This window comes from Bubalus kerabau, chromosome 4 (assembly GCF_029407905.1).
Source record: "Bubalus kerabau isolate K-KA32 ecotype Philippines breed swamp buffalo chromosome 4, PCC_UOA_SB_1v2, whole genome shotgun sequence".
Taxonomy (NCBI): domain Eukaryota; kingdom Metazoa; phylum Chordata; class Mammalia; order Artiodactyla; family Bovidae; genus Bubalus; species Bubalus kerabau.
Window position 1 is genome coordinate 2,721,102 of NC_073627.1, and position 25,122 is coordinate 2,746,223.

General features: G+C 48.0%; 1 protein-coding gene across 3 annotated transcripts in view; it reads left to right on the forward strand.

The window, feature by feature from the left end:
• MAP2K6 (mitogen-activated protein kinase kinase 6) overlaps positions 1-25,122 on the forward strand; it is a 118,783-nt gene that overhangs the window by 22,579 nt on the left and 71,082 nt on the right. The window contains exon 1 of one of the 3 annotated variants that reach the window (XM_055575014.1): positions 6,616-6,834. The exons of 1 other annotated variant lie outside the window; for it this stretch is intronic. Coding sequence is in view for 1 of the 2 variants with exons in the window: in XM_055575013.1 (XP_055430988.1) it covers positions 7,428-7,437 (10 nt within the window). In the remaining variant the exon portion in view is untranslated. One more of the 3 variants, XM_055575013.1, reaches the window with a different exon arrangement.

Sequence of the window (25,122 nt, forward strand, 5' to 3'; positions counted from 1 at the left end):
GGCATGTCCGACTCTGTGCGACCCCATAGATGGCAGTCCACCAGGCTCCTCCATCCCTGGGATTCTCCAGGCAAAAACACTGGAGTGGGTTGCCATTTCCTTCTCCAATGCATGAAAGTGAAAAGTGAAAGTGAAGGCGCTCAGTCGTGTCTGACTCTTCGTGACCCTATGGTCTGCAGCCTACCAGGCTCTTCCGTCCATGGGATTTTCCAGGCAAGAATACTAGAGTGGGGTGCCATTTCCTTCTCCAATATACACACTAGTATTTATAAAATAGATTAACATCAAGGACCTGCTGTATAGCACAGGGAACTATATTCACTGTCTTGTAATATCCTATAATGGAAAAGAATCTGAAAAAAGATATATATGTGTGTGTATATATATGTGTGTGTGTGTATGTATATATGTAAGGTGGTCTGGTATTCACATCTCTTACATATTTTATATATCTTATGTATATATATAACTGCATCACTATGTTGAACACCAGAAGCTAATACAACATTGTCAATTAAAAAAATAAGAAAAAAGCTGAATAGTGGAGACTGAGGAAGAGTTTGTTCTTTATGTAAGTTGTAGATGCAAGAGTCCATGACCAAGAAAGGTAAGGAAGTCTTTTTTAATAAAAAGGACCGATTCACCTTTATGGGTTGTTTTAGACCTGAGGTTCCTAAAAATTAAATGAAGAAAAAAAACAAACGAAAATACTTCAGTCATTTGGAAATGACTTAAAGGAAAAAATACACATGCTGCCAGCAGTGTTAGATCGTTAGAGTGCAAACACTTTAAAAGAAGTACGGCCATCACACTTCTCTGTCCTCTGCAGAGACTTCGTCTTGGAAAGATAGCAAGTTTGCAAATTAACAGATCTTGCTTGCTCCTTGTAAGAAAAGCTATGACAAACCTAGACAGCGCATTAAAAAGCAGAGACATCAGTTTGTTGACAAACGTCCATATTGTCAAAGCTATGGTTTTTCCAGTAGTCATGTACAGATGTGAGCATTTGACCACAAAGAAGGCTGAGTGGCAATGAATTGATGCTTTTGAGCTGTGGTGTTGGAGAAGATTCTTGAGAGTCCCTTGAACAGCAAGGAGATCCAACCAGTCCATTCTAAAAGAAATCAATCCTGACTATTCATTGGAAGGACTGATGCTGAAGCTGAAGCTCCAATATTATGGTCACCTGATATGAAGAGCTGACTCATTTGAAAAGACCCTGATGCTGGGAAAGATTGAGGGCAGGAGGAAAAGGGGGCGACAGAGGATGAGATGGTTGGATGGCATCACCGACTCAATGGCCATGAATTTGAGCAAGCTCTGGGAGATGGTGATGGACAGGGAAGCCTGGCGTGCTGTGGTCCATGGGGTCGCAAAGCACTGGACACACCCTAGTGGCTGAACAACAACATTTAAATTTCATTCTTTTTCCATGGAGCTTCTGCCACCAACTCCACCAGCTCCCCTCCCCTCAAGAGCACAATCATGTGGTTCTCTTGATTTAAAGAACATTTCTTCCTTTTTCTCACTGTTGAATATGCTACAGGCGGATTTTAATGATAATTAATGAAGAAACACTGTCATTTTAAAAATTGTATAATAAGGACTCTACGTTCTGCGCATATATATGTGTGTGTGTGTGTGTGTATATATATATATATTTAAATTGACTCTTGCTTTGGTTTATTCTAGACTGGAAGAATTGTAAGAAAGACTTTTCTATCTTGTTTACTGGCTTATCTTTAGAGCCATGCTCAGCGCCTGACTTGTGTGTGCTAAGTCGCTTCACTTGTGTCTGACTCTGTGTGACCCCACGGACTGTAGCCTGCCAGGCTCCTCTGTCCACGGGTTTCTCCGGGCAAGGATACTGGAGTGGACTGCCATGCCCTCCTCCAGGGGATCTTCCCAACTCAAGGATGGAACCTGAGTCTCTTATGTCTCCTGCATTGACAGGCAGGTTCTTTACCACTAGCGCCTCCCGGGAAGCCTCAGAGCCAGGCTTATAGAAGGTGCTTAACAAGTACTGTTTGAGTAAGTTATTGATTAGCAATATGCAGAGTTAGCCTTTGGGAAGCTTGTAAGGTGGGCTGAGATGGACTTTGATGAATTCATGCTTCCCTTTTCAACCTTTCCTCTTCCTTCTCACAGGAGAACTTCTTACACACCTGTAGAATCCTCCTGCATTTTCTTTATAGATGCGTAGTGTTTATTGTGGTCAAATACATGTAACTTAAAACTCAGCATTTAAATCATTGTAAAGTCTACAGTTCTGTGGTTTTAGTGTCTTCAAAAGGTTGTTCACCCATTACCACTGTTTAGCTCCAGAACATTTTTATCACCACAGATGGAAAAGCGTCTTGTCCCCCCCGTACCCCCCCAGCCTAGCCCCTGGCAGGCACTGACTGTCTGTCGCTATGGATTTGCCTGTTCTGGATGTTTCCTATGAATGGAATCATACAATATGTGCTCTTGTATCTGGCTTATTCCACATAGCCTAATTCTTTTCCGAGTTTCCGTCATGCTGTAGCATGTCATTGGTACTTTATTCCTTTTCATGACTGAGTAGCATTACACTGAACTTCCCAGGTGGCTCAAATGATAAAAGAATCCACCTGCAAGGCAGGAGACCCGGGCTCCATCTGTGGGTTGAGAAGATTTACTGGAGAAGGAAGTGGCTACCCATTCCAATATTCTTGGCTGGAGAATGCTATAGACAGAGGCGCCTGGGGGGTTTCAGTCCGTGGGGTTGCTAAGAGTCAGGATCGACTAAGCGACTAAGCACGCAGAGCAGTCCATCGTGTGGCTGTATCGTCTTCTTTTTTCTCCTTTTATTTCCTCTCAAAATCTAGTGTCTGGAACTTCCCTGGTGGTCCAGTGGCTAAGACTCCATGGTCCCAATGCAGGGGCCTGGGTTTGATCCCTGGTCAGGGAACTAGATCCAGAGTTTGCATGCTGCAGCTGAAAGACCGCGTGTGCTGCAACAAAGATCGAAGAGTCCGCTGCGATGAAAACCCGGTGCAGACACACAGAGCAGAATAGGGTAGAACAACAATGAGGGAGAAAAAGGCTGTGAGGAAACACGACAAAATGCTAAAAGAAGGCTAGTGTCTAAGAGCACCTCTTAAAAGGTAATCAGTAAAACAACATGATAAGTGGAACGTAAAAACTCACCCAAGGGGAATTTGTATTGTCGAAGTGGGAAACAGCCTAAAATAAAGCAATATATTTGTAACGGTGAAATCTCCAAGATGAGGAGATATTTCCAACGGGAAAGGGGATTTTTTTCAGTGCCACTGAATTACGTATTCATGAACATCTGACTTCTCGTCAAGCCAAGTCTGCCAATGGCCGTGGGACTGGAAAAGGTGTTAAACCAAGTAGACGGGCACAAGGGTTCTGACTGCCAGTTAGCTGTTGTTAATAGTTCACTCTGTGGCCTCGTGTTTTCTGTCCGTTTTTTGGGTTGATTTTGAAGCAAGCCTTCTGCTAAGCTCTCTCTCTTCATTTTTCGTATTTATTCATTTATTTTGTGAGTTCTCTTATTTCCTGGCTGTCCTGGGTCTTTGTGTCGCCCGGGCCGTCTCTCGTTCTGTTGAGCGGGCTGCTCTCTGGGTGCGGTGGGTGGGCTTCTCACCGCGGCGGTTTCTCTTGCTTTGGAGCACGGGCGCGTGGGCATGCGGGCTTCAGCAGTCGCAGCACGTGGACTCTGGTGCACAGGCTCAGTAGCTGTGGTGCTCGGACTTACTTGCTTTTCAGTGTGTGTGATCTTCCTGCTCCAGGGATTGAATGGTGTCCCTGCATTGCAAGGCAGATTCTTAACCCCTGGACCACTAGGAAGCCCCTGTTAAGCTCTTACTGTATTTTTTTTTAATCTCGTATACTCCTTCAGAAATGGCATGGACTAGGTATACTTTTTATCCACATTTTATAAACGAGGAGTCTGTAAATGAGGAAATGTAGAGACGGAATACCATAGCTGAAGTTTCACTTGCTGTGAATCGTTGGAGACAAGACCTGTAACCCATGTCTGATTGTCTATGATGAGCCTGAGCTCATCACACTTTGTGGCTGGAGTTGGCTCTATGTTTTTGTACAGCCCACAAGCAGAAGTGGTTTATGCATTTTAAAATGAATAGTCAAAAGGAATATTTCATGACCCATGAAAATGATGCAGAGTTCGAGTTTGTGTGTTATAAATAAACTTTTCTTGGAACATAGTCACACCTGTTTGCTTTACGTGTGATCTCAGCTCTTTCTCGGTACCATGGCGAAATGGAGTTGTTTGGACAGAAATTATGGCCCACAAAGCCTAAAATATTTCCTTGTTGTTGTTGTTCAGTCACTAAGTTGTGTCTGACTCTTTGCGACCCCATGAACTGCAGCACGCCAGACTTCTCTGTCCTTCATCATCTCCCAGAGTTTGCTCAAACTCACGTCGACTGAGTCGGTGATGCCATCCAACCATCTCATCCTCTGTCATCCCCTTCTTCTCCAGGCCTCAATCTTTTGCAACATCGGGGTCTTTTCCAATGAGTCAGCTCTTTGCATCAGGTGGCCAAAGTATTGGAGCTTCAGCTTCAGTCCTTCCAATGGATATTCAGGGTTGATTTCCTTTAGGATGTAGTGGTTTTATCTCCTTACAGTCCAAGGGTCTCTCAAGAGTCTTCTCAGCATCACAGTTTGAAGGAATCTGTGAGAGTTCCTTGCTAAAGGGTGTAGATACGGATTCTTCCTGATCTTGGCAGGAAATGAATCAGTTGAAAGAATTTGGGGTAGTTCGGAAAAGATGCCAAAGGCCAGAGAACTAGAGTCAGAGACGAGAGAGCTGGGACAGACCCCAAAATAGGCCAAAGGAGGGGCCCGGTGGAGACACCGCTGCTGTGACTAGTGGGTGCAGATACCCAGCCCACTGCTGGGCCTGGAGTGTGGTTGTCATGACAACTACTCCATTGCTGTTGCTGATCAGCTGCGAAGTCATGGCTGACTCTTTGCTCCCCCTTGAGCTGCAGACCTCCAGGCTTCCCTGTCCTCCACTCTCTCCCGGAGTTTGCTCGACTTCATGTCAGTTGAATTGATGATGCCATCCAGCCATCTCATCCTCTGCCGCCCCCTTCTCCTTCTGCCTTCAGTCTCCGTAAGGCTACCCAAACTGCGTGGGGCTGCCACCGCTGTTTCAGGTGCTAGAGTGAATCCTGTGCTGCCCCTGACTGTTTACCTCACTAGGGACAGAGCCAAGCCCACAGTGGTGCTGCTGGGCCCAGACTGCAGCGCAGAGGATGCTGAGAAAGTGAGTTGCCGGCACTCTTAGCTTTCGTCCTGGGTGGCTGGCGCTGCGTGGTCACATCACAGGCTCTCCCCACATAGGAAGGGACCTCAAGGGATCAATGTAGGACGGACGTCTGCGACCCCCTCTCAGCTGGCCCTTATGTGTGTGCCACCAGATTTCAGACGTCTGGGAAATTCAACGTGTATTGGCCTCAGGAAGAGATTTTTACCAACTGTCTGGGACAGAGGAAGGAAACTCGACTCGGAGACGTCGTGGAGGGAAGACTCCCAGTCTTAGATTACTTACTGACCTCAAAAGCAAAAGGGCTGGCTCAGCCCTAGTCAGCTCCGTCAGGGAGCTAAATCTGTTTCACTCGACAGGAGTGAGATTTGAAATGTGAATGATTTTCAGAAATCATAGCCTCAGCCAGAGACGAAGGTTTGTTTTATCCTTGAAAACCTTGAGTAGTAGAATAGGTGTGTTTCTTGTTTCCCAGAAAGGAGAACTGTTGCGGGTGTAAATGGAGTGGCTGGTCTGGGGTTATGTAACGACCAGGTGGTAGACCTGGGGCTAGGACCCTCTTTGCCTTTTGCTTTCAGCTTTTTCACCACCCCAGGGCTGTGTCTCTGTAGGAATCCCATTTTCTTTGGGTAACGAATGAATTGCCTGTAAATGCTGTAGCGCTGTGAAGAGTATTAAAAGACTGATTCTATGCCTAACAATTAGACCTGTAGGATGTAAACAGTAGCTTTGTTTCCCAGGGGTGGTTACTGGATAAAGGATATATTGCGTTCCTATACTCTGCTTGAAAAAGTAAACCTCACGGAGATCGCTCTTCCCTTTTTGGAGATATTTATGCTGTCAACTTCAGTTTCAAATGTATCAGTCTGAGCTTTGGTTCAGATTGATTTCAAGTAATGAAAACACTCGGGGCAGATGGCCTAAGAAATCAGACAGGTCCCCACACACCTAAGGAGTTAAGAGTTTAAACAGGGGAAAAAAATGCTGTTTATTTTTTACCCTGCAACAAAGGTATTTTGGGCATGTGGCATGCGGTCTCACCAGCTGCTGCCTCTTTCAGAGTTAGATTAGCTTTCCCTTGTTTTCAGCCTCCTCTGGTGATGAATGGAAACCCGGCTGGGGGTGGTGGGGGGCAGGAGCAGGGGTCAGAGAGGGGGCCAGGACAGATGTATTGCTTCTCCAGAGAATATCGAGTTTATGTAATCGAGCTGGAGACTGGCAGTTGACCGTTCAGGGGCAGGTCCCTGGCGCTCTAGGGGTTGAGGGCGCAGTGCAAGGTACAGCCTGGATTTAGTCAACAAGTGTTTGGCGTGACGCACAGGAAGCCAAAACTGTACTGGGTGCTTGGAGATTGAATTGCTGGGCTCAGAGTCACATTACATGGACTAAACCAGTCGCCCTAGGACTGGCGAAGCCAGGTAGCCCTCTGGACCTCAGTTTCTCCCCCAGCGATGAACGGTGTTTCCTGGATCCCAGCCTCTCACGTGTGCTAGCGTGTTGCTTCTTCCAGTCTAGCCTCCCGGGTGGGGGTTTTCTCTCTGTTGCAGGTGAGGACCTCAAGGCTCAGGAGGCTGAGTACTTCTCTGAGAGGTCACAGAGCTAGCTGATGGCAGGTGGGGATGCGAACGTCGCTCTGGAGCCCGTATTGCTTCTCTGCACCCCTGCCTATGGGCATCACTTCAGTGCTCCACGCAGACCTGGAAATACAATGCGTGTCTCCTCCGCTGTTTTACAACGGCGGTGTTTTGAGCTTATTGGGGAACGGGTGCTTGAAAACACAATGGCTAGACTGCACGGTGATTTTTTTTTTTAAGATGCTGAATCATGCAACTCTGAGGTAGTCATTGAATTCCATACCCTCAGCAGGTTCGATGATGTGGTGATTTATATAATTCACATGTTATTGTCTTCTTTGTTTCCCACCTACAAAGGAGTCCTGTGTAAAGGCAGGTTTGGGAAAGGAGGAATTGGGTGGCGGTGCGGAAGGCAGTTTTGTAAACAGGTAGAGCCTGGAAGAGGCAGCAGATGAAGAAAGAAGGGATCAGGGCAGTGGTTTCGCCTGGCCCATCGGGGTGTTCAGAAGGGTGAGCGGTAGCGGACCAGAAGGAAGTCAGTTCACGAAGGCATCAGAGGAGTGACCATGGGGCAAGGTTTGTGTTTCCCCAGCGGGGAGCCCACAGCTGGAAAGGCCTGGAAAAGAGGGGACAACTGATAGACCCCTCCCCGCCTAATGAAGATGCTGTGCCTTTGCCATGGCCGTGCCTCTGCAGAGCGGCAGCCTTGGGTGAAGTCAGGCTGCCTCCCCAGAAGCAGGAGGGAGATGAGAGGCCTGGGGTCCCGCTCAGGGCGGATGGAGCGGAGGCGGGGAGGGCTGCCTGGAGCGGAGGTGGGTGGATGGAGCAGAGTTGGGGGTGGGGAGCTGAGGGGGGCGGATGGAGCAGAGCAGGGGGGCGGATGGAGCGGAGCAGGGGGGCGGCGGGATAGCATCCGCACCACGCCTCACAGACGGGGCTCGTTTCTGGTATTCTAACCCGGGTTGGTTTGTCGTTTTGGCCATTCATGAAATCTTCAGACTTGATGATGAGATTATTTTTCCTGTGGATGTTTGATTTTCAAACACTTCGAGTGGCCAATTTGTTTTACGAATCACTCAACTACTGGATACAGAGCCTAATCTTTTAAATCATTTATAGTTTGTAAAACCGAGTGGTAGCTCTTCTGAAATGGGGACTTTCTGACGAGTGAGGACCCTTTTCACTTCAAGCATTTAACATTTCTCTCCTTCTACTCTCTCTCTCAAAAAAAAAAAAAAAAAAAAAAAGAAAAAAGAAAAAAAGAAAAGAGGGATGGCTGGGTCCAGGGAGATGCAGGTACACCAGACCGTTGAGGTCAGCTGGGAGCCGAGGCCCTTTCAACCTGAACTTGAGGGACTCCCCTGGTTCAGCGGGACCAGGTTCAGTTCTTGGTTGGGAACTAAGATCCCACATGCCGTGCGGCACAGCCAACAAACACACACAAAACAAAACCCTGAAACCGGAATGCCGTGTATGGAAGGCAGCAGAGAGACACAGGGTCAGGAGCAGGGAAGCAAGTCCGGCAGCCTCGGCCAGAAACAGCGAGGCTCCTTCCATGCTCGGTCCTTCAGGAGGCAGGACAGACGCACAGTGCTGCAATCACAGCGTCTCTCTCCTTTGTCTTGTCTTCCTCATTGTGTCCCCAGGACTCCCGACCCCATCATAAAGTCAACCAGCTGGCTCCCTTATCCAGATTTGTAGGCAAATATTCTCAGCATTTTTTAAACAACTAAAGTCAAAGCAAACCAGTCTATCCTAAAGGAAATCAACCCTGAATATTCATTGGAAGGACTGATGTTGAAGCTGAAGCTCCAATACTTTGGCCACCTGATGTGAAGAACTGACTCATTTGAAAAGACCCTGATGCTGGGAAAGATTGAAGGCGGGAGGAGAAGGGGACGACAGAGGCTGAGATGGTTGGATGGCATCACGGATTCAATAGACATGAGTTTGAGCAAACTCTAGGAGATAGTGGAGGACAGGGAAGCCTGGCGTGCTGCAGTCCATGGGGTCAGACAGACTTAGTGACTGAACAACAAGAAGCTTTCTAAGCGCGGAGGCCTCGCTGAACTCTGTTTTTCATGAAACTCTTTCTGAAAAGGCAGCCTTTTTTCTTCTTGTGCAGTCGTTTTTATATAAGAAACGTGACCACCTTGCTGGTCTGTTGGGTGCGGGGGGCCAGGGAAAGGTCGCTGGGTCCTGGGCTGGTTCCCGGCGGGGTGGGCGGCTCGTGACTTCCACTGCTGTCCCTCTGGCCGCTGCGGTCACTGCGCCGTCCTGGGCTCGCTCACTCGAAGGTGGCCACTGCTGGCCACGGCTCTTCCCACACTTCTTTGTACTTTGCTTCTGTTTGTTAACTCAGCCGCATCCCAACCCTGGGCCCTCTTCAGCATCTCCAGGTGACTGGAGACTCCTTCCTGTGGTCGGTGGACGAGCTGTTTTCATGGCCCGACGTTTTTGTGGTGCTTTGCCTCCTCGAGGCTCCTTCTAGCAAGGTTCAGAGAGTTTGTGTTCATTGCTGATGAGGGAGGTGCTTTGCTTTCCTTTCTTGCCTCTGGCTTCTTCTGTCCTGAGGGTTCACAGCTTTTCCACCTGGTGAGTTGCTGAGGAAAGGCTCCCCCGACGACTGCAGTGTGTGCAGGTGTGGCAGGGCCGTGCGCGTGCTCAGCCGTGCCTGATCAAAGCCAAGGTCTGGGCCAGAGGCCAGCACTCCCCTCAGAGAGCTCCAGGAGGGACCCACCTCTCGACAGTGGTGAGACGTCATAGAGGAGCCTGGTTGTCTCCTCTCACCGTGATGAAGAGCCTGGGTTTAAGTCCTGGTTCCCCTCTGATAGCCACGTGGTGGTGGTGGCTTAGTCCCTAAGTTGTATCTGACTCTTGAGAACTCATGGACTGTAGCTCGCCAGGCTCCTCTGTCCATGGGATTCGTCAGGCAAGAATCCCGGAGTGGTTTGCCATTTCCTTTTCCAGGGGATCTTCTCAATCCAGGGATTGAACCCAGGTCTCCTGCACTGCAGGCAGATTCTTTACTGACTTAGCTCCCAGTGAAGCCCAATTAGCTGTGTAGCCTTAGGCAAATGACTTGACATCTTTGTTTCTCAATCTCTGAAATGGGGATAACAGGAGTACCCTGGACATAGGGTTGATGTGAAGATTCTATATTATCTGAAACATTCTTTATATGTAAAATATCATATACAATGCATTATTACAATTATATAATGTTTAATATATTTATAACATGTTACATATAATATTATGTTACTCAAATTATATATAATAATATAATCTATAGGGCTTCTCAGGTAGCTCAGATGGTAAACAATCTGCCTGCAATGCAGGAAACATGGATTTGATCCCTGGGCTGAGAAGAGCCTTTGGAGAAGGAAATGGCAATCCAGTCCAGTATTCTTGCCTGGAGAATTCCAGGTACAGAGGAGCCTGGTGGGCTATAGTCCATGGGGTCTCAAAGAGTCGGACATGACTGAGCACGCATGCATGCATTTGTGCCAGAAAAATATAAAATAGATCCTGCCCTCAGTCTTTACAGTCTAGACTGTACAGCTTTGTAAATATACAGGTGTTGCTAGTGGTAAAGGACCCACCTGCCAATGAAGGAGACATAACAGACGTGGGTTTGATCCCTGGGTCTGGAAAATCCCCTGAAGAAGGAAATGGCACCCACTCCAGTATTCTTGCCTGGAGAATCCCACGGACAGAGGAGCCTGAGGAACTACAGTCCATAGGGTCGCAAAGAGTCGGACACGACTGAAGCGACTTAGGACACACGCCCACAAGTGTATATCATGAAATGTAATAGGAAGACAGTGACGGGAAGGTATTTTTGGTACTTGTGGATGCAAAAGCAGGAGGATTCTATTTAAACAGATTCTATTCTATTTAAATGGAACGAGTAGAGGTGAATCTTGAAAAATGTTTGTGGAAATGATTTGATTTGAGCCGAATCCAGAACTCTGAGTCGGTCTTCGTGAGTCAGTCGGGAAAGGAAGCCTGGTCTAGACAGAGGAAGCGCCCTGAGTGAGGGCGTGGGACCTCAGAGCCTCCCGGTGGTCTGGGAGCAGCGAGGATTTGTCCCGACTGGAGTGAAGTGTGAGTGAGGGACGGCGGCGACCGGTCAGGGGTCATCAGCAGCTCGCTGGAGCTGGCTCATGTCCGGTTCATGAGAGCCATTTATGAAATAGCCTGTCATTTTGCAGGGCTTCCCAGGTGACAGTGGTAAAGACTCTGCTTTCCACTGCAGGAGACCTGGGTTCAGTCCCTGGGTCAGGAAGATCCCCTGGAGAAGGAAATGGCAACCCATTCCAGCATTCTTACCTGGGAAATCCCACAGACAGAGGAGCCTGGTGAGCTTCAGTCCATGGGGTCACAAAGGGTCAGGCACAACTTCGTGACTAAACAACCGTGTTTTGCAAGCTGGTTGTCAAACTGTGGGTAGTTTGAAATGGACACTGGTGGAAATGTTTACAGCATGGAAATTGGCAAATATCTGATCTTTCCTCCCCCAGAGAGCTGCTTTCTTAGGGCCCTGCCACTGGCCATGCGCTTGGGTGTCACGGGGTCCATTGTTCTTCAGGGCCCCTGAGTGCAGGCGATGGGAAGTCAGCGCCGGTTGGCAGGGGCGCAGCGTGGTCAGATGCACAGTTAGAAACTGGGCTCTGTGTCTATGGTCTTGTCCCTCAGGAAAAAGATCGGAGAGGGGCGTTTTTCACACAGGAGGTGTTTGGGGAGCATCCTTCGGATGAGAACTGAAGAGGGGAGTGAATAAAACATGGCTGGACAGAAGGAGACTCCTCAGCACTTGTGGGCAAAGCATGAAAGGTGGCACTTTAGTGCCTGATACTAGAATCCCAGACTGTGGACATGAGCGGTGGTCTGCAAACTGTTCCCCAAAGGCCAGACGGCCGGGTCTGTGGGCATCTGGTTCCGTGTGCATCTGTGCCCTGCTGTTGTGGGGTGAAAGCAGGCAGATCGTCAGTCGGTGAGTGAGTGTGTGACGTTCCAGCAAAACTTTATTTACCCAAACAGGCAACGGGCCAAATCGGGCCCTCGGAGGCAGTTTGCTGACCCATGGACTAGGGTCTTGAGGAGGTGGGTTTACTTTAAAAATAAACAAGACTTTGACGTGCACTTGAAGGCGCAGATAGGGGGCTGCAGGTAATGTTTATGACCAACGGGGCCAAGTGTGTTCATTTCCTTTCCTTAATTTGGTCTCCTTCTGGCCACCTGTCTTTTATTTATATTTTATTTTTATTTATTTTTGGCCATGCCATATGACATGTGGGATCTTAGTTCCCTGATCAGAGATCGAGCCTGTGCCCCTGCAGTGGAAGCATGGAGTCTTAACCACAGGACCACTGGCGAAACCCCTCTGACCTTTCTTTTGCGGGTGTGTGCTTCAAGCAACTTTACTTACCCATTTTTCTGCTTTACACAGAGTATGGATTATGTAAAACACAGTCAAAAAAGAAGAGTTCCCTAAATAGAGACTCACAGGCCACAGTCACTAACTCTGCTGCAGCACAGCAGGAGAGTACTAGCAAAAAAAGTGAACAAACTTTTTTAAAACAATGGAAACATCACTCTTTAAATAACTTCTGTTTCTAAGGGGAAATCGAATTGGAAAGAAAAATTACTAATAAATTCATAAACACAGCATCAGTTCAGTTCAGTTGTTTAGTCACTCAGTCGTGTCCGACTCTTTGCATCCCCATGAATCGCAGCACGCCAGGCCTCCCTGTCCATCACCAGCTCCGGGAGTCCACCCAGACTCATGTGCACTGAGTCGGTGATGCCATCCAGCCATCTCATCCTCTGTCCTCCCCTTCTCCTCCTGCCCTCAGTCCCTCCCAGCATCAGGGTCTTTTCCCATGAGTCAACGCTTCACATGAGGTGGCCAAAGTATTGGAGTTTCAGCTTCAACATCAGTCCTTCCAACGAACACCCAGGACTGATCGCCTTTAGGATGGACTGGTTGGATCTCCTTGCAGTCCAAGGGACTCTCAAGAGTCTCCAAGACTACAGTTCAAAGGCATCAGTTCTTCGGCACTCAGCTTTCTTCACAGTCCAACTCTCACATCCATACATGACCACTGGAAAAACCATAGCCTTGACTAGACGGACCTTTGTTGGCAAAGTAATGTGTCTGCTTTTGAATATGCTATCTAGGTTGGTCATAACTTTCCTTCCAAGGAGTAAGCGTATTTTGATTTCATGGCACAGCATAGCACAACCTATAATTTATGTAGCTAAAGTCCCTCATTTTATTTTACTTTTTTTCTCCTTTCTTTAAATAATTTGCAGTGTGTGTGTGTATTTTTGAGTTGCTTGTTGATTAATAGTAATTGATTTCCTGCTCTTTTTGGAAGTGTTACATAGTGGAAGGAACCTTTTCTATTCCTCTCTATTAGCCCTCTGTTAAATGCAGTTTAGTTATTTTTCTCTTGGGTGTAGCTCTGTAATTACATACTCTTCTATTTGCCGTTGACCTTGGGTCAGTGTTTCTCAACATTGACTGTGTATTGGAATCACCTGGGGGATCTTTTGGACACCAGTGCCCAGGCTGCATTTGGAACAAGTAATCAGAACTCCAGAGGTAGGTCCAGGCATCAGCATGTTTTAAAGCTCCCTGGGGATGGGAAAGTACAGCCAAGGTTAAAAACCACTGCCTTGAATTTAAAGGTTCTGATGCCTGGCAGGTCACAACCATGAATATAGAAGTCTTCAGCTTTTAAGGGCTGTACTAGACAAACTTAGCTCCCAGTGCCATAGTAGGCTTCCTTTGTTGTGTTTCTGCGGAGGCAAGCAAAGAAGGATCGGGAAGGTGGTGTAACTTGGCCCGTGTCTGTGAGCCAGCTCTGGTTTTTCCATCACCCTGTGCAGTGACAGCCTCTGAGCTTGGTGAAAGCTCCCAGGCTCCAGTGATTAAGTCATTATCCCCAGGAGCCAGTCTTGACCAGAGTAAATGATCAGCACAGATGTTCCGACCGTGCCAGAGGGAATAACCTTCTCACGTTGTCATGGGTGCATACACGTTTGATGACATTTCTTACCGAGAGCCTGACTGACCGAGCTCAAGGTGACTTTTGTTTCATGTTAGGGAGACTCAGGACAATTGAAAAGGTACACTCAAGGAACTTTTATAAAGAGATATCGAGGTTATTTTGAACATACATGTCTGGGGATAGTATTTCATAAGTAGCAACATTTTTAAGGGATGGCGTCAACAGCATTTTGCTCACAAAAATCTTTTTATAAACGCAAGATTCTAACCTTGTGACGTGGGGATTGCTGGAGCATTTGTTAATACTACTCAAGGCTGAATTTCAAAGATTTGGAGCTTGGTTTCCTGAGCGAGAGTTAGAGAGACCTGAGCTGGGGGGACGTGGGGGACCCCCTACCTGTTCTGAAGGAGGGCTCTGCTGAGAGCAGCTTCTCCACTTCCATTTTACTGGGGATGTGACGTCCTTTACTGAGGGACAGTGGAAAGAGAGTAGGGTTCTGTTGCCTGCACTAGCTGAATCCCGACAGAAGTGGTTGCAGCAACAGAGCTTTCTTACACAAAGATACCTGGGGTGGCACTCACATTCCAGGGTTCATTCAGTCATTTAACCACGCTCCAGCTTGGGCGGGAATCTCTTCAATTTGTGACTTCCTTGGCTTTTTCTTTCTGGTATGGTTGCTCTCTGGCCCTAAATATCATGAAGGGGCAGCAGAGGATGAAATGGCTACATACCACTGACCCAATGGGCATGAATCTGAGCAAACCCCGGGAGATCGTGAAGGACAGAGGAGCCTGGCCTGCTGCAGTCCATGGGGTCGCAGAGTCGGACACAACCGAGCCACTGAACCACAGCAAGCACCTGACGACTTCAAAGGGCTGGAAAAGAAGGGGGTCATTTCTCCTCTGGGTCTTGTTTTAATCAGGAAGGAAAAGCTTTTCAGGGGCTCCCAGCCGACTTCTCAGATTTCAAACCTGGAGCTGAATGCTGTTCTTTATTTCCCCCTCAAACCCATATCTGCAGGAGGGGTTAGTTTACCGTGGTTGGTGTAAGCTAGCGGTTAGCCAGCTTTTCTCGGTAAAGAGTCCGTGAATATCTGGGCTTTGCGGGCCACCTCTAGTCTCTGTTTTAGGCTCCTCTTTCTTTTATTTAACCTTTGTTGTTCAGTCGTTAAGTTGTGTCCTGCTCGTTGCGGCCTCATGGACTGCAGCACGCCAGGCTCCCCTGTCCTTCACCATCTCCCAGAGTTGGCTCAAACTCACGTCCATTGAGTCGGTGATGCCATCCAACCATCTCATCCTCTGTCGCCCCCTTCTCCTCCTGTCCTCAATCTTTCCCAGCATCAGGGTCTTTTCCAATGAGTTAGTTCTTTGCATCAGATGACCAAAGTATTGGAGCTTCAGCATCAGTCCTTCCAGTGAATATTCAGGGTTGATTTCCTTTCGGATTGACTGGTTTTCTTAACCTTGGGAAAGCGTAAATATCATTATTATATCTGGGGCTGTGTGCCAGACATGAACTCATTAATTGCTTTTCGTCTCCTGAGGCTGCTGGAGACGCCATCATCTCTGCCACCCGTTTTCAGAAAAGCTTTGAATTTGTTAGCACACTGAGTGGGCAGCCAGCTGTTTGCTTCAGTATCTAATTTGTTAACTTTGTTGTGACGATTATTACATGTCATAGCTAAATAAAACAAAGAATGTAGTTCTGGGGGTGTCACAGGCCCTCAGCTGATGTATTTATATCATTATTGCTGTTCACGGTTCTTGTCGTTGTAATTCTTGTTTCATTCCTGTAGGATTCTGTCATCTAAACTCATCTGAGCGGTGTGCATGGAATTCTTTTTAGATTGTAGTAAAACGTTATTTGGTGATTTTTTTAGTTGGTTCAGTCTTCTGTTGTGGGGCAGCGTGTCCTCTAAACTCCATATCTCATCAATTTATAAAAAAATTTAAAGTTCTGAGATTGTCATACGAAGTGAATAGATCAGACAGAGACAAATAGCATATCACGTATATGTGAAATCTAAAAAATAAAAAAAAAGATACATATGCACTTATTTACAAAACAGAAACAGAGTCACAGACATGGGGGAAGCATGGTGGGGAGGAATAAATTAGGAGGTTGGAATTAACATATACAGGCTACTATATATAAAATAAATAATCATCAAAGACCTGCTGTACAACACAGGGGAATAACCTATATGAGAAAAGAATCTGAAAAAGAATAGATACATGTATGTGGATAACTGAATTAGTTTAAACTAGGCAATGGCACCCCACTCCAGTACTCTTGCCTGGAAAATCCCATGGACGGAGGAGCCTGGAGGGCTGCAGTCCATGGGGTCGCTAAGAGTCGGACACGACTGAGCGACTTTACTTTCACTTTTCACTCTCATGCATCGGAGAAGGAAATGGCAACCCACTCCAGTGTTCTTGCCTGGAGAATCCCAGGGACGGGGGAGCCTGGTGGGCTGCCGTCTATGGGGTCGCACAGAGTCAGACACGGCTGAAGTGACTTAGCAGCAGCATCAGCAGCAGCACAACATTGTTCAACTGTTTTTTGTTGTTGTTCAGTCACTCAGTCATGTCTAACTCTTTGCGACCCCATGGGCTGCAGCACGCCAGGCTTCCCTGTCCTTCACCATCTCCCGGAGTTCACTCAAACTCATGTCCATTGAGTTGGTGATGCCATCCAACCATCTCATCCTCTGTCGTCCCCTTCTCCTCCCCTCTTCAATCTTTCCCAGCACTAGGGTCTTCGCCAACAAGTTGGCTCTTCACATCAGGTGGCTAAAGTATTAAAGCTTCAGCATCAGTCCCTCAGTGAATATTCAGGATTGATTTCCTTTAGGATGGACTGGTTTGATCACCTTGCAGTCCAAGGGGCTCTCAAGAACTTTATTCCAATATAAAATAAAAGTTTTAAAAGAAGTATTGTCTTGGCCAAAATGTTCATTCTGATTTTCCCCCTAAAATCTCATGGAAAAACCTGAAGGAAAATTTTGGCCAACCCAATAATTAGGCAATGGTCGATTTGATGAAGAAACATTGGGGTATGAATTCTCAAGACTCCAGTAGTCTTTTCATTGAAACGGAGTTATTATTCTTACTATGTTCACCCACTTAGAGTAGCTTGCAGAAAACCTTCACATTTCAGTGGCTTAATACAAGAAAAATATTATTCCTTGCTCATGCCCTATGTCCCAAATGAATCGTCAGGAAACCCCGCCCCACACAATGACTCAGTGACCCGGCCGGAGGGTGGCTCTGTCATCGTGTGGTCGTACCATCTGGAGAAGATGGTCTTGTCCCCCGTCTCCGTGACGACGGAGCATCTTGCTGCCTCAGCCCGGAAGTGACGTATTTCACGTCTCGTATTTCAGTGACCAGAGCTGATCACGTGGGTCAGTCCAGCGGCCAGGGTGATCGTGTACAGTTGCAGCGTGTTCACTTTTCGTTGCAGGATGCAGGATATAGTTCCCCGACCAGGGATCGACCCTGGGCCCCCCTATCTTGAAGAACATGGAGTCTTAGCCATTGGACAACCAGGGAAGTCCCTCCTGCCTTATTTTAAGTTTGGACGTTTTTTTCTTAAGACCCATGCAAGAAATTTCATAATTGAGAAAAAGAGGAAGGAAGAAGAAGGTCGCCCGGATGAGCTCCCCTGGGGTGAGGCAGTAACCAGCGACCCTCAGTGACCTCACACAAGTGCTCTTTTACTCACTTCACGTCGGGTACAGCTGGACGAGGCTCCAACTGCACTCTTGCAGAAACGCCATGTACCACAAGTGGGTGTTGAAGGTGTCTGTGGCAGCAGAGGAGGGGACCAGAGATTCCAGCCTGGGCTTTTCACTGATTCCTGAACTAGAAGGGGCACCTGCCGTTTCTACTCACATCCGACTGTCCAGAACAAACCGCAGGGAGGCTCAGAAAAATGGGGAGATGTGCGTGCTTTCAGAGGGCATTCGGTGTCTCTACCGCGCGTTTCAGAAATACAGAAGAATTTGTAAAGGTGTGCTTCCCGTCCAAAGGCCCCAAAGCATTTTGATGACGGTCATGGTATTCTAAGTAAACTAATATTTGGATCTGCATGTTTCACACTTAAGAATGTGGATTTCTAGGAGAGCAGCTAAAGGATAGTGTAACCGAAGATCGTGATGACGTTGAATTAGGGACGATTCTAATGTTTGAAATTCTATGAATGATTAAAAAAATATGTTTGGGGAAGAATAGTAATTAATTACACCGACAAACATTTGTAGCCCCAGGTAAAACATACTTAGAGAGAGCCGTTTGTTCTCGTCTGAGGTGATAAATTCTGCTGTCTTGGGATGCAGCAAGCTGTAGGTTTGGCGTTTAGGGGTGCACTGCCTCAGTTTTGCATATGGGGAAGCCGCACACTCGGCGGACCTTCCCTTAAGGGCTGCAAGCTGCCCTCTCAAGATGAGACAATTCAAGTGATGCTTACGAGCTTTCCACTGATGACTAGTCATGCAGCCTTGTGGCACTTGGCTTTCTGATTCTCAGTTTGCGAGCATGTTCAGTCACTCAGTCATGTCTGACTCTTTTTGACCCCAAGGGCTACAGCCCACCAGGCTCCTCTATCCATGGAAATTTTCAGGCAAGACTACTGGAGTGGGTTGCCATTTCCTTCTCCAGGGGATCTTCCCAACCCAGGGATCGAACCTGGGTCTCCTGCATTGCAGGCAGTTTCTTTACCCACTGAGCCACCTGGGGAGTCTGATTCTCTGTTGTTGTTCTTCAGTCACCAAGTTGTGTCTGACTCTTTGTGACCCCGTGGACGGCAGCAGGCCAGCCTTCCCTGTCCTTCACCGTCTCCTGGAGCTTGCTCAAACTCATATCCACTGAGTCAGCGATGCCAGCCAGCCGTCTCATCCTCTGTTGTCCCCTTCTCCTCCTGCCTTCAGTCTTTCCCAGCATCAGGTCTTTTCCAATGAGTCGGCTCTTCATATCAGGTAGTCAAAGTATTGGAGTTTCAGCTTCAGCATCAGTCCTTCCAATGAATCTTCAGGGTTGATTTCCTTTAGGATGGACTGGTTGGATCTCCTTGCAGTCCAAGGGACTCTCAAGAGTCTTCTCCAGCACCACAGTTCAGAAGCATCAGTTCTTCAGTGCCCAGCCTTCTTTATAGTCCAGCTCTCACATCTGTACACAGTTTATTTATCTGTAAAATGGACCTCATAGAAATACTGTGGCAGTTGAATAGACGTGAACACAAAGCCCTAAGAATCTCTGACTTAATGACGGTTCCTTTGTTCTTCTTTATCTTATACTTGTTAACATGAGCTGTAAAATCTATAATCTGGATCTTTGTTAGTTACAGGATGACAAACCCTACCGATTTGCCAGGGACTGAGTGGGTTCCCAGGGAACTGGGACTGGACTTTCAGTGTTTTTGTTTTTGTTTTTTATTTTGGTTTATAAATTTTTATTAAAATAGAAAGTTGGGGAACTCCCTGGCAGTCCAGTAGTTGGAGTTCTATGCTTCCACTGCAGGAGGCATGGGTTCACTCCCTGGTTGGGGAATTGAGATCCTGCATGCAGTGCCCGATGTCCAGCGGGCTTTCAGTTTCAAAACCAGGAATGTCCGGGGCAAAGTGGAATGAGTCGATCCCTACACATACTAGAGCATCTTGGAAGCTGACTGTGGCCGAGTCACTGGAAAAGAGCCTAATTCTGGGAAGGACTGAGGGCAGGAGGAGAAGGAGATGACAGAGGATGAGATGGCTGGATGGCATCACTGACTCAATGGACATGACTTTGGGTAAACTCTGGGAGTTGGTGATGGACAGGGAGGCCTGGCGTGCTGCAGTCCATGGGGTCTCAAAGAGCCGGGCACGACTGAGCGACTGAAGGACAACCCTCGCTTCCTGTCTCTGTTATACTCCACTCCCCCGTGGTCCCTAGGGGTCCATGTGACACGGTTTCTAAACCTCTTATGGGTACCCCTGGCTCAGCCAGCAGCTTGCCCAGTGGCAGCACGTGGTTGCAGTGAAATGGAAAGAACAAGAGAAACAGCTTGCCCTGGACTTCACGCCTTCCTCCTCCCACAGACGTGTCTTTCTTTCCCTTTTTACAGCGGACTCTGCGGGTGTTGTTGGGTCCCTGTGCCCGAGGGGTGGGAAACAGCTCTCGGGGGCCGCTGAATGGCCTTGCTTTGTCCACAGGCGTGTTTTCCCCACTGTTTGTGGTGCCTGACAGGGTCGTTTTTGTTCTGGGCTGAGCTGGTTTGGGAAGGCGGGCTGCTGAGAAAGCGGCGGGGTGCTCTGGCCTCCGGGGGCCTCTCCAGGGAGCTGCCGCCCAGCACCCCCGAGGCGCCCCTCGGCCGGCGGAGGTCAGCTGGGGCCTCTGCCTTCTGTTCCAAGTCTGGTTCTGATAGTTATGGGAACTGTCACCAGCTTCTCTGGCTCCGGAGCGGCCAGGAACGAGCCCAGGCCAGCGAGATTCCACTTTAATTGTCAATCACACATCACCAAAAAAAAAAAAAAAAAGAAAAGAAGCCAGCTATGTGCTATGCACCACTTTCCATAACTTTTCCTCCCTGCTTGGCAGTCAGATTGCTTTCTTTTGCAGAAAGCACGAAGTCAGTTTCGGTCAGAATTTCTGTGTAGAAATCCGAAAGCAGGCGGTTTGGAAAGGAAGGTGAAGTGAGGGGGGTTTTCTGCTCGCCTTGGGAATGAATCGCACGCCCTGGGGGTCGGAATGTGCAAACACCAGGCTGCACCGTGCCCTGCCTGCAGCCCCTGGCCTGCAGCTCCTGGCTGTGCGCAGAGCCCCTCACGGGCAGGCTTTGGATCCCGCCGGGGGCACAGCCGGCCGGAGCGACCGTGCGGGCCGCCGCCTCAGTGAGCAGGGGCAGCTCAGCATCTTCTCTACGAGGCATGGACTCTGGTCTGCTGACCTGTGTCGCAAGGACATTCCAGCTGCCGGGAGAAGCTTGGCTGCTCTCTGGATTCCAGAACAGGCAGTGCTACCATAAAACGACACCAGAACACACTGTGCTATTCGGTGCTACTGGGTCTGCGTGGAGCTGCCTCTGTCCCCCCTGGGGCAATGACAGAAGTGGTTTCTAGACTGAACTCTAGACCCCCAGCCCAAAGGACCTTGGTTCGAGCCCCACTTCTAGCCTGTGTTACTCTGAGGGCTTTGGCTAGAGTTCTTAAGCGCTGAGCTACAGCTTCATTGTTCATCTACAGGCCAGGGGGTGTTTGTGGCCTGCTTGCGTCGCCCTGAATGATGCGGTTCTGGTATTTCTGGGCAAATCTTGTCCTTCGTGGACTTCCCTGGTGGCTCAGCTGTAAGGAATCTGCCCGCCAATGCAGGAGACATGGACTTGATCCCTGGCTCAGGGAGATCCCCTGGAGAAGGAAATGGCAACCCACTCCAGTGTTCTTGCCTGGAGAATTCCATGGACAGAGGGGCCTGGCTGGCTACAGCCCATGGGGTCGAAAAAATTGGACACACTTAGCGACTAAATAACAACAGAGGGGCTGCTGCTGCTGCTGCTAATTCACTTCAGTCGTGTCTGACTCTGTGCGACCCCATAGACGGCAGCCCACCAGGCTCCCCCGTCCCTGGGATTCTCCAGGCAAGAACACAGGAGTGGGTTGCCATTTCCTTCTCCAATGCATGAAAGTGAAAAGTTAAAGTGAAATCGCTCAGTCGTGTCCGACTCTAGCGATCCCATGGATTGCAGCCCACCAGTCTCCTCTGTCCATGGGATTTTCCAGGCAAAAGTACTGGAGTGGGGTGCCATTGCCTTCTCTGAACAGAGGATGAGTGACCATATATAACAAACATGCATAGGAAAAGACAAAAATGCTGGGATCTGTGTTTTAATACTTCTCAGGACCAATTTGTGGTGTTGAGAAGACTCTTGAGAGTCCCTTGGACTGCAAGGAGATCCAACCAGTCCATCCTAAAGGAAATCAGCCCTGAATATTCATTGGAAGGACTGATGCTGAAGCTGAAGCTCCAATACTTTGGCCACCTGATGTGAAGGCTGACTCATTGGAAAAGACCTTGGTGCTGGGGAAGATTGAGGGCAGGAGGAGAAGCGGGTGACAGGATGAGATGGCTGGATGGCATCACCGACTCGATGGACATGAGTTTGAGCAAGCTCCAGGAGATGGTGATGGACAGGGAAGCCTGGTGTGCTGCAGTCCATGAGGTCTCAAAGAGTCAGACACAACTTAGCGACTGAACAACAACAACACTTCTTGGGGAGGAATCTTGAGCTGCTGTTTTTTCGAATACTGAAAAACACCTGCTTGGCCTGCTCTGCAGGCATCACGTTGTTTGGTGCTTATGGGCTGATGTTTGTTAGGAAGTGCGTGATCTGCGACTAGGAAGGTTTGAGATGATCAAGGGGGCAGGGGAGGAAGGAAGGGGGTTGTGTGGAGCTGTGAATGCCATTGTGGTGAGCTTCCTTTCATTGTGTGTTGGTTGGTTCTTACTAGAGGCTCAGGACTGCGTTCCCTTCCACGTTCACTGCCGCCGGGTTGAGTATTAAGCAATGGTTTTCAACTCGGGCTTTTTGCTGAGACAACACAGAACATCCTGGAAATGCTATGCTGTGTGTGTGTGCTCAGTCGCTTCAGTTGTGTCCCACTCTTTGTGACCCCATGGACTGTAGCCTGCCAGGCTCCTCTGTCCGTGGGATTTCCCAGGGAATGGGTACCCATGCGAGCATTCTTGCCTGGGAAATCCCGTGGACAGAGGAGCCTGGCAGGCTGCAGCCCATGGGGTTACAGGGGTCCGACACCACAGAGGACATATGGGCATTCCCTGACCCAGGACAAAGCCTGCAGAAAGCATAACAATGTTTAGAGTAATGATGTATGATTTGAAAATTATTGAGACTTCCCCTGTGGTCCAGGGGCTGAGACTCCACACTCCCAATGCAGGGGGCCCGGGTTCAATCCCTGGTCAGGGAACTGGATCCCACGTACTGCAGCTAAAGATTCTGCATGCCCCCACCACGACTCGGCGAAGGCAAATAAACAAACAAGCTAGGAGCTGGAGTATTGGCCAACCTTCCCTCCCAGAGTGTCTTCTCTGGTCAGCCTATACAGAAATGTGTCTCATACCACCCTCATTTGGATCTCTGTCCACTTCAGAGGTCTTGATTTTTTTCTAAGTGGATTGACTGTAAGTTCTTGAAGCTGAGTGACTTAGCATATCATTTCCAACTTGTGTTTTGTTTAAAAGAGCCAAACGTATTTCATTGCAACCAAGGCATGCTAGCTATGCCACCGGTCACTTAACAATTATGTATAAATAGTCATCTTTACAACCCGTGTTTGCATATTCCATTTGAATGGAATATTTTGCAACTAAAAAAAGAAAACGTTTACAAAACTATGGTTAGTGTCTGCAGAAAATAGTCACAATAAAATGCTAAGGGATAAAAGCGGTATTAAAATTACATACACAGAGAGCTCTTAATTGTATGAGAAATTTCTGTATCTATGTTAACATATATATATTATATAGTTAAAGATATATGCACAAAAATAGTCTGCAAAGTCATGCACTGAAATACTAACATTAGCTTTGCCAGGGTGGTTGGGATTCATTTGGGTAATTTTAATTTTCTTCTTTGCCCCTTTCTTTATTCTCTAAATTTTTATAATCAATATTTTTACTTTATTTTACTCACTCAGCTTCAAGAACTTACAGTCAATCCACTTAGAAAAAAATCAAGACCTCTGAAGTGGACAGAGATCCAAATGAGGGTGGTATGAGACACATTTCTGTATAGGCTGACCAGAGAAGACACTCTGGGAGGGAAGGTTGGCCAATACTCCAGCTCCTAGTTGTGAGCTCAGAAATCCTGTGCTGTATGTTTTTAAAAGTGATTTATTATTCTTTAAGCCTCCCTGGTAAGATATCTTTTAACATTTATTTTTATTTTTTATTTTGGCCAGTGATGAAGAAGCTAGAAACCCAGAGTCCTAGATTTGAGATGTTGTTTTAGCCAAGAGGACTTGGAGAAGAGGGGTTAATGTACATAAATGATTGTTGACCCCGGAGAGGACTTGGAGATGACTTAACATACAGGAATATGATCAGGGCTCAGGAGGTTTTCGAGCGGTGCCTGCCCCATCGGGTCTGCAGGATCCCCTGGTCTCCACACGTGTTCCAGTGGTTTCTTAGGAGGTCCTCTGTCTACCCCGACACGTGTTGGTTGCAGCAAGACCCACTGCAGCTTGATTCCCAAGACCAAAATAGTCCAGTGAGTCACTTGGGTATATTCTGGATCAAAGATTTAAAAACCAAAGCATGCACATGGTCTTCATGCCTTAGTCAGAGTGAACGTCAGTTAGTTTCAGTGGAAGGCTACCAGCATGGTTGTCGCTCAAAGACAGCCAGAGTCCTGTTGCAGTGAAGACGGAAGGCTCCCTGTGAGCAGACTTTCCCGGTCACGGTGTGTTATGGTATGCTCTGTGATTTTAGTTGCTGGTTTGCATTCTCTGTGATGTTTAATGGGGCTTCCCTTGTGGCTCAGAAGGTAAGGAATCTGCCTGCAATGCCGGAGACCCAGGTTTGATCCCTGGGGCAGGAAGATCCCCTGGAGAAGGGAATGGCGACGTTTACGTTTAACGCAATGTAAGCTACATGCCAAGTGCTGGATGAAGGACATAGACCAAAGCAGAGGAGAGTAGTATTATCAAGCACGGACCAGCAGGAGGCCATGCCTCTGACTAGCAGGGCCTGCCCGTCCTCACATCACTTGTCTTGGTTTCATGCTCAACAGTATCCTCTTTCATTCTCCAAAGTGTCCCGTCCGGGATGGTCATTGTATAGGGTCCCCCTGCGGCCGAGGTGGCTACAGGGTGAGTCTGGCTTCTATAATTTCATCTCTGTCTGCACAGCAGTTGTCTGCCTGGCAAAAATGTCAGAGCCACACCCAAGGGCACAGGCTTCATAACGCCCCGCCGCTCCCTCCCCTTGAGTGGCTGCTGCCAGTGCCTTTGTATTTGTGAAGCTTTCTCAGATAGAGAAATGGAACAGCTGAGGGAGCGCTGGAAGATGAAAGCTCCAGACGGTTCCATCTCTTTCCGTCCCCACAGCTGACCCAAGTGATGGTCGTGCGTCTAGGACTCTGAACAGCGCACTTGGGGCCAATGGGAGAAAACCCTGAAGACACAGTGAAACGGACAAGCTGCCTCGACTTTTTTTATGCTGAGTTGGGAGGATATCGTAAAATTTTT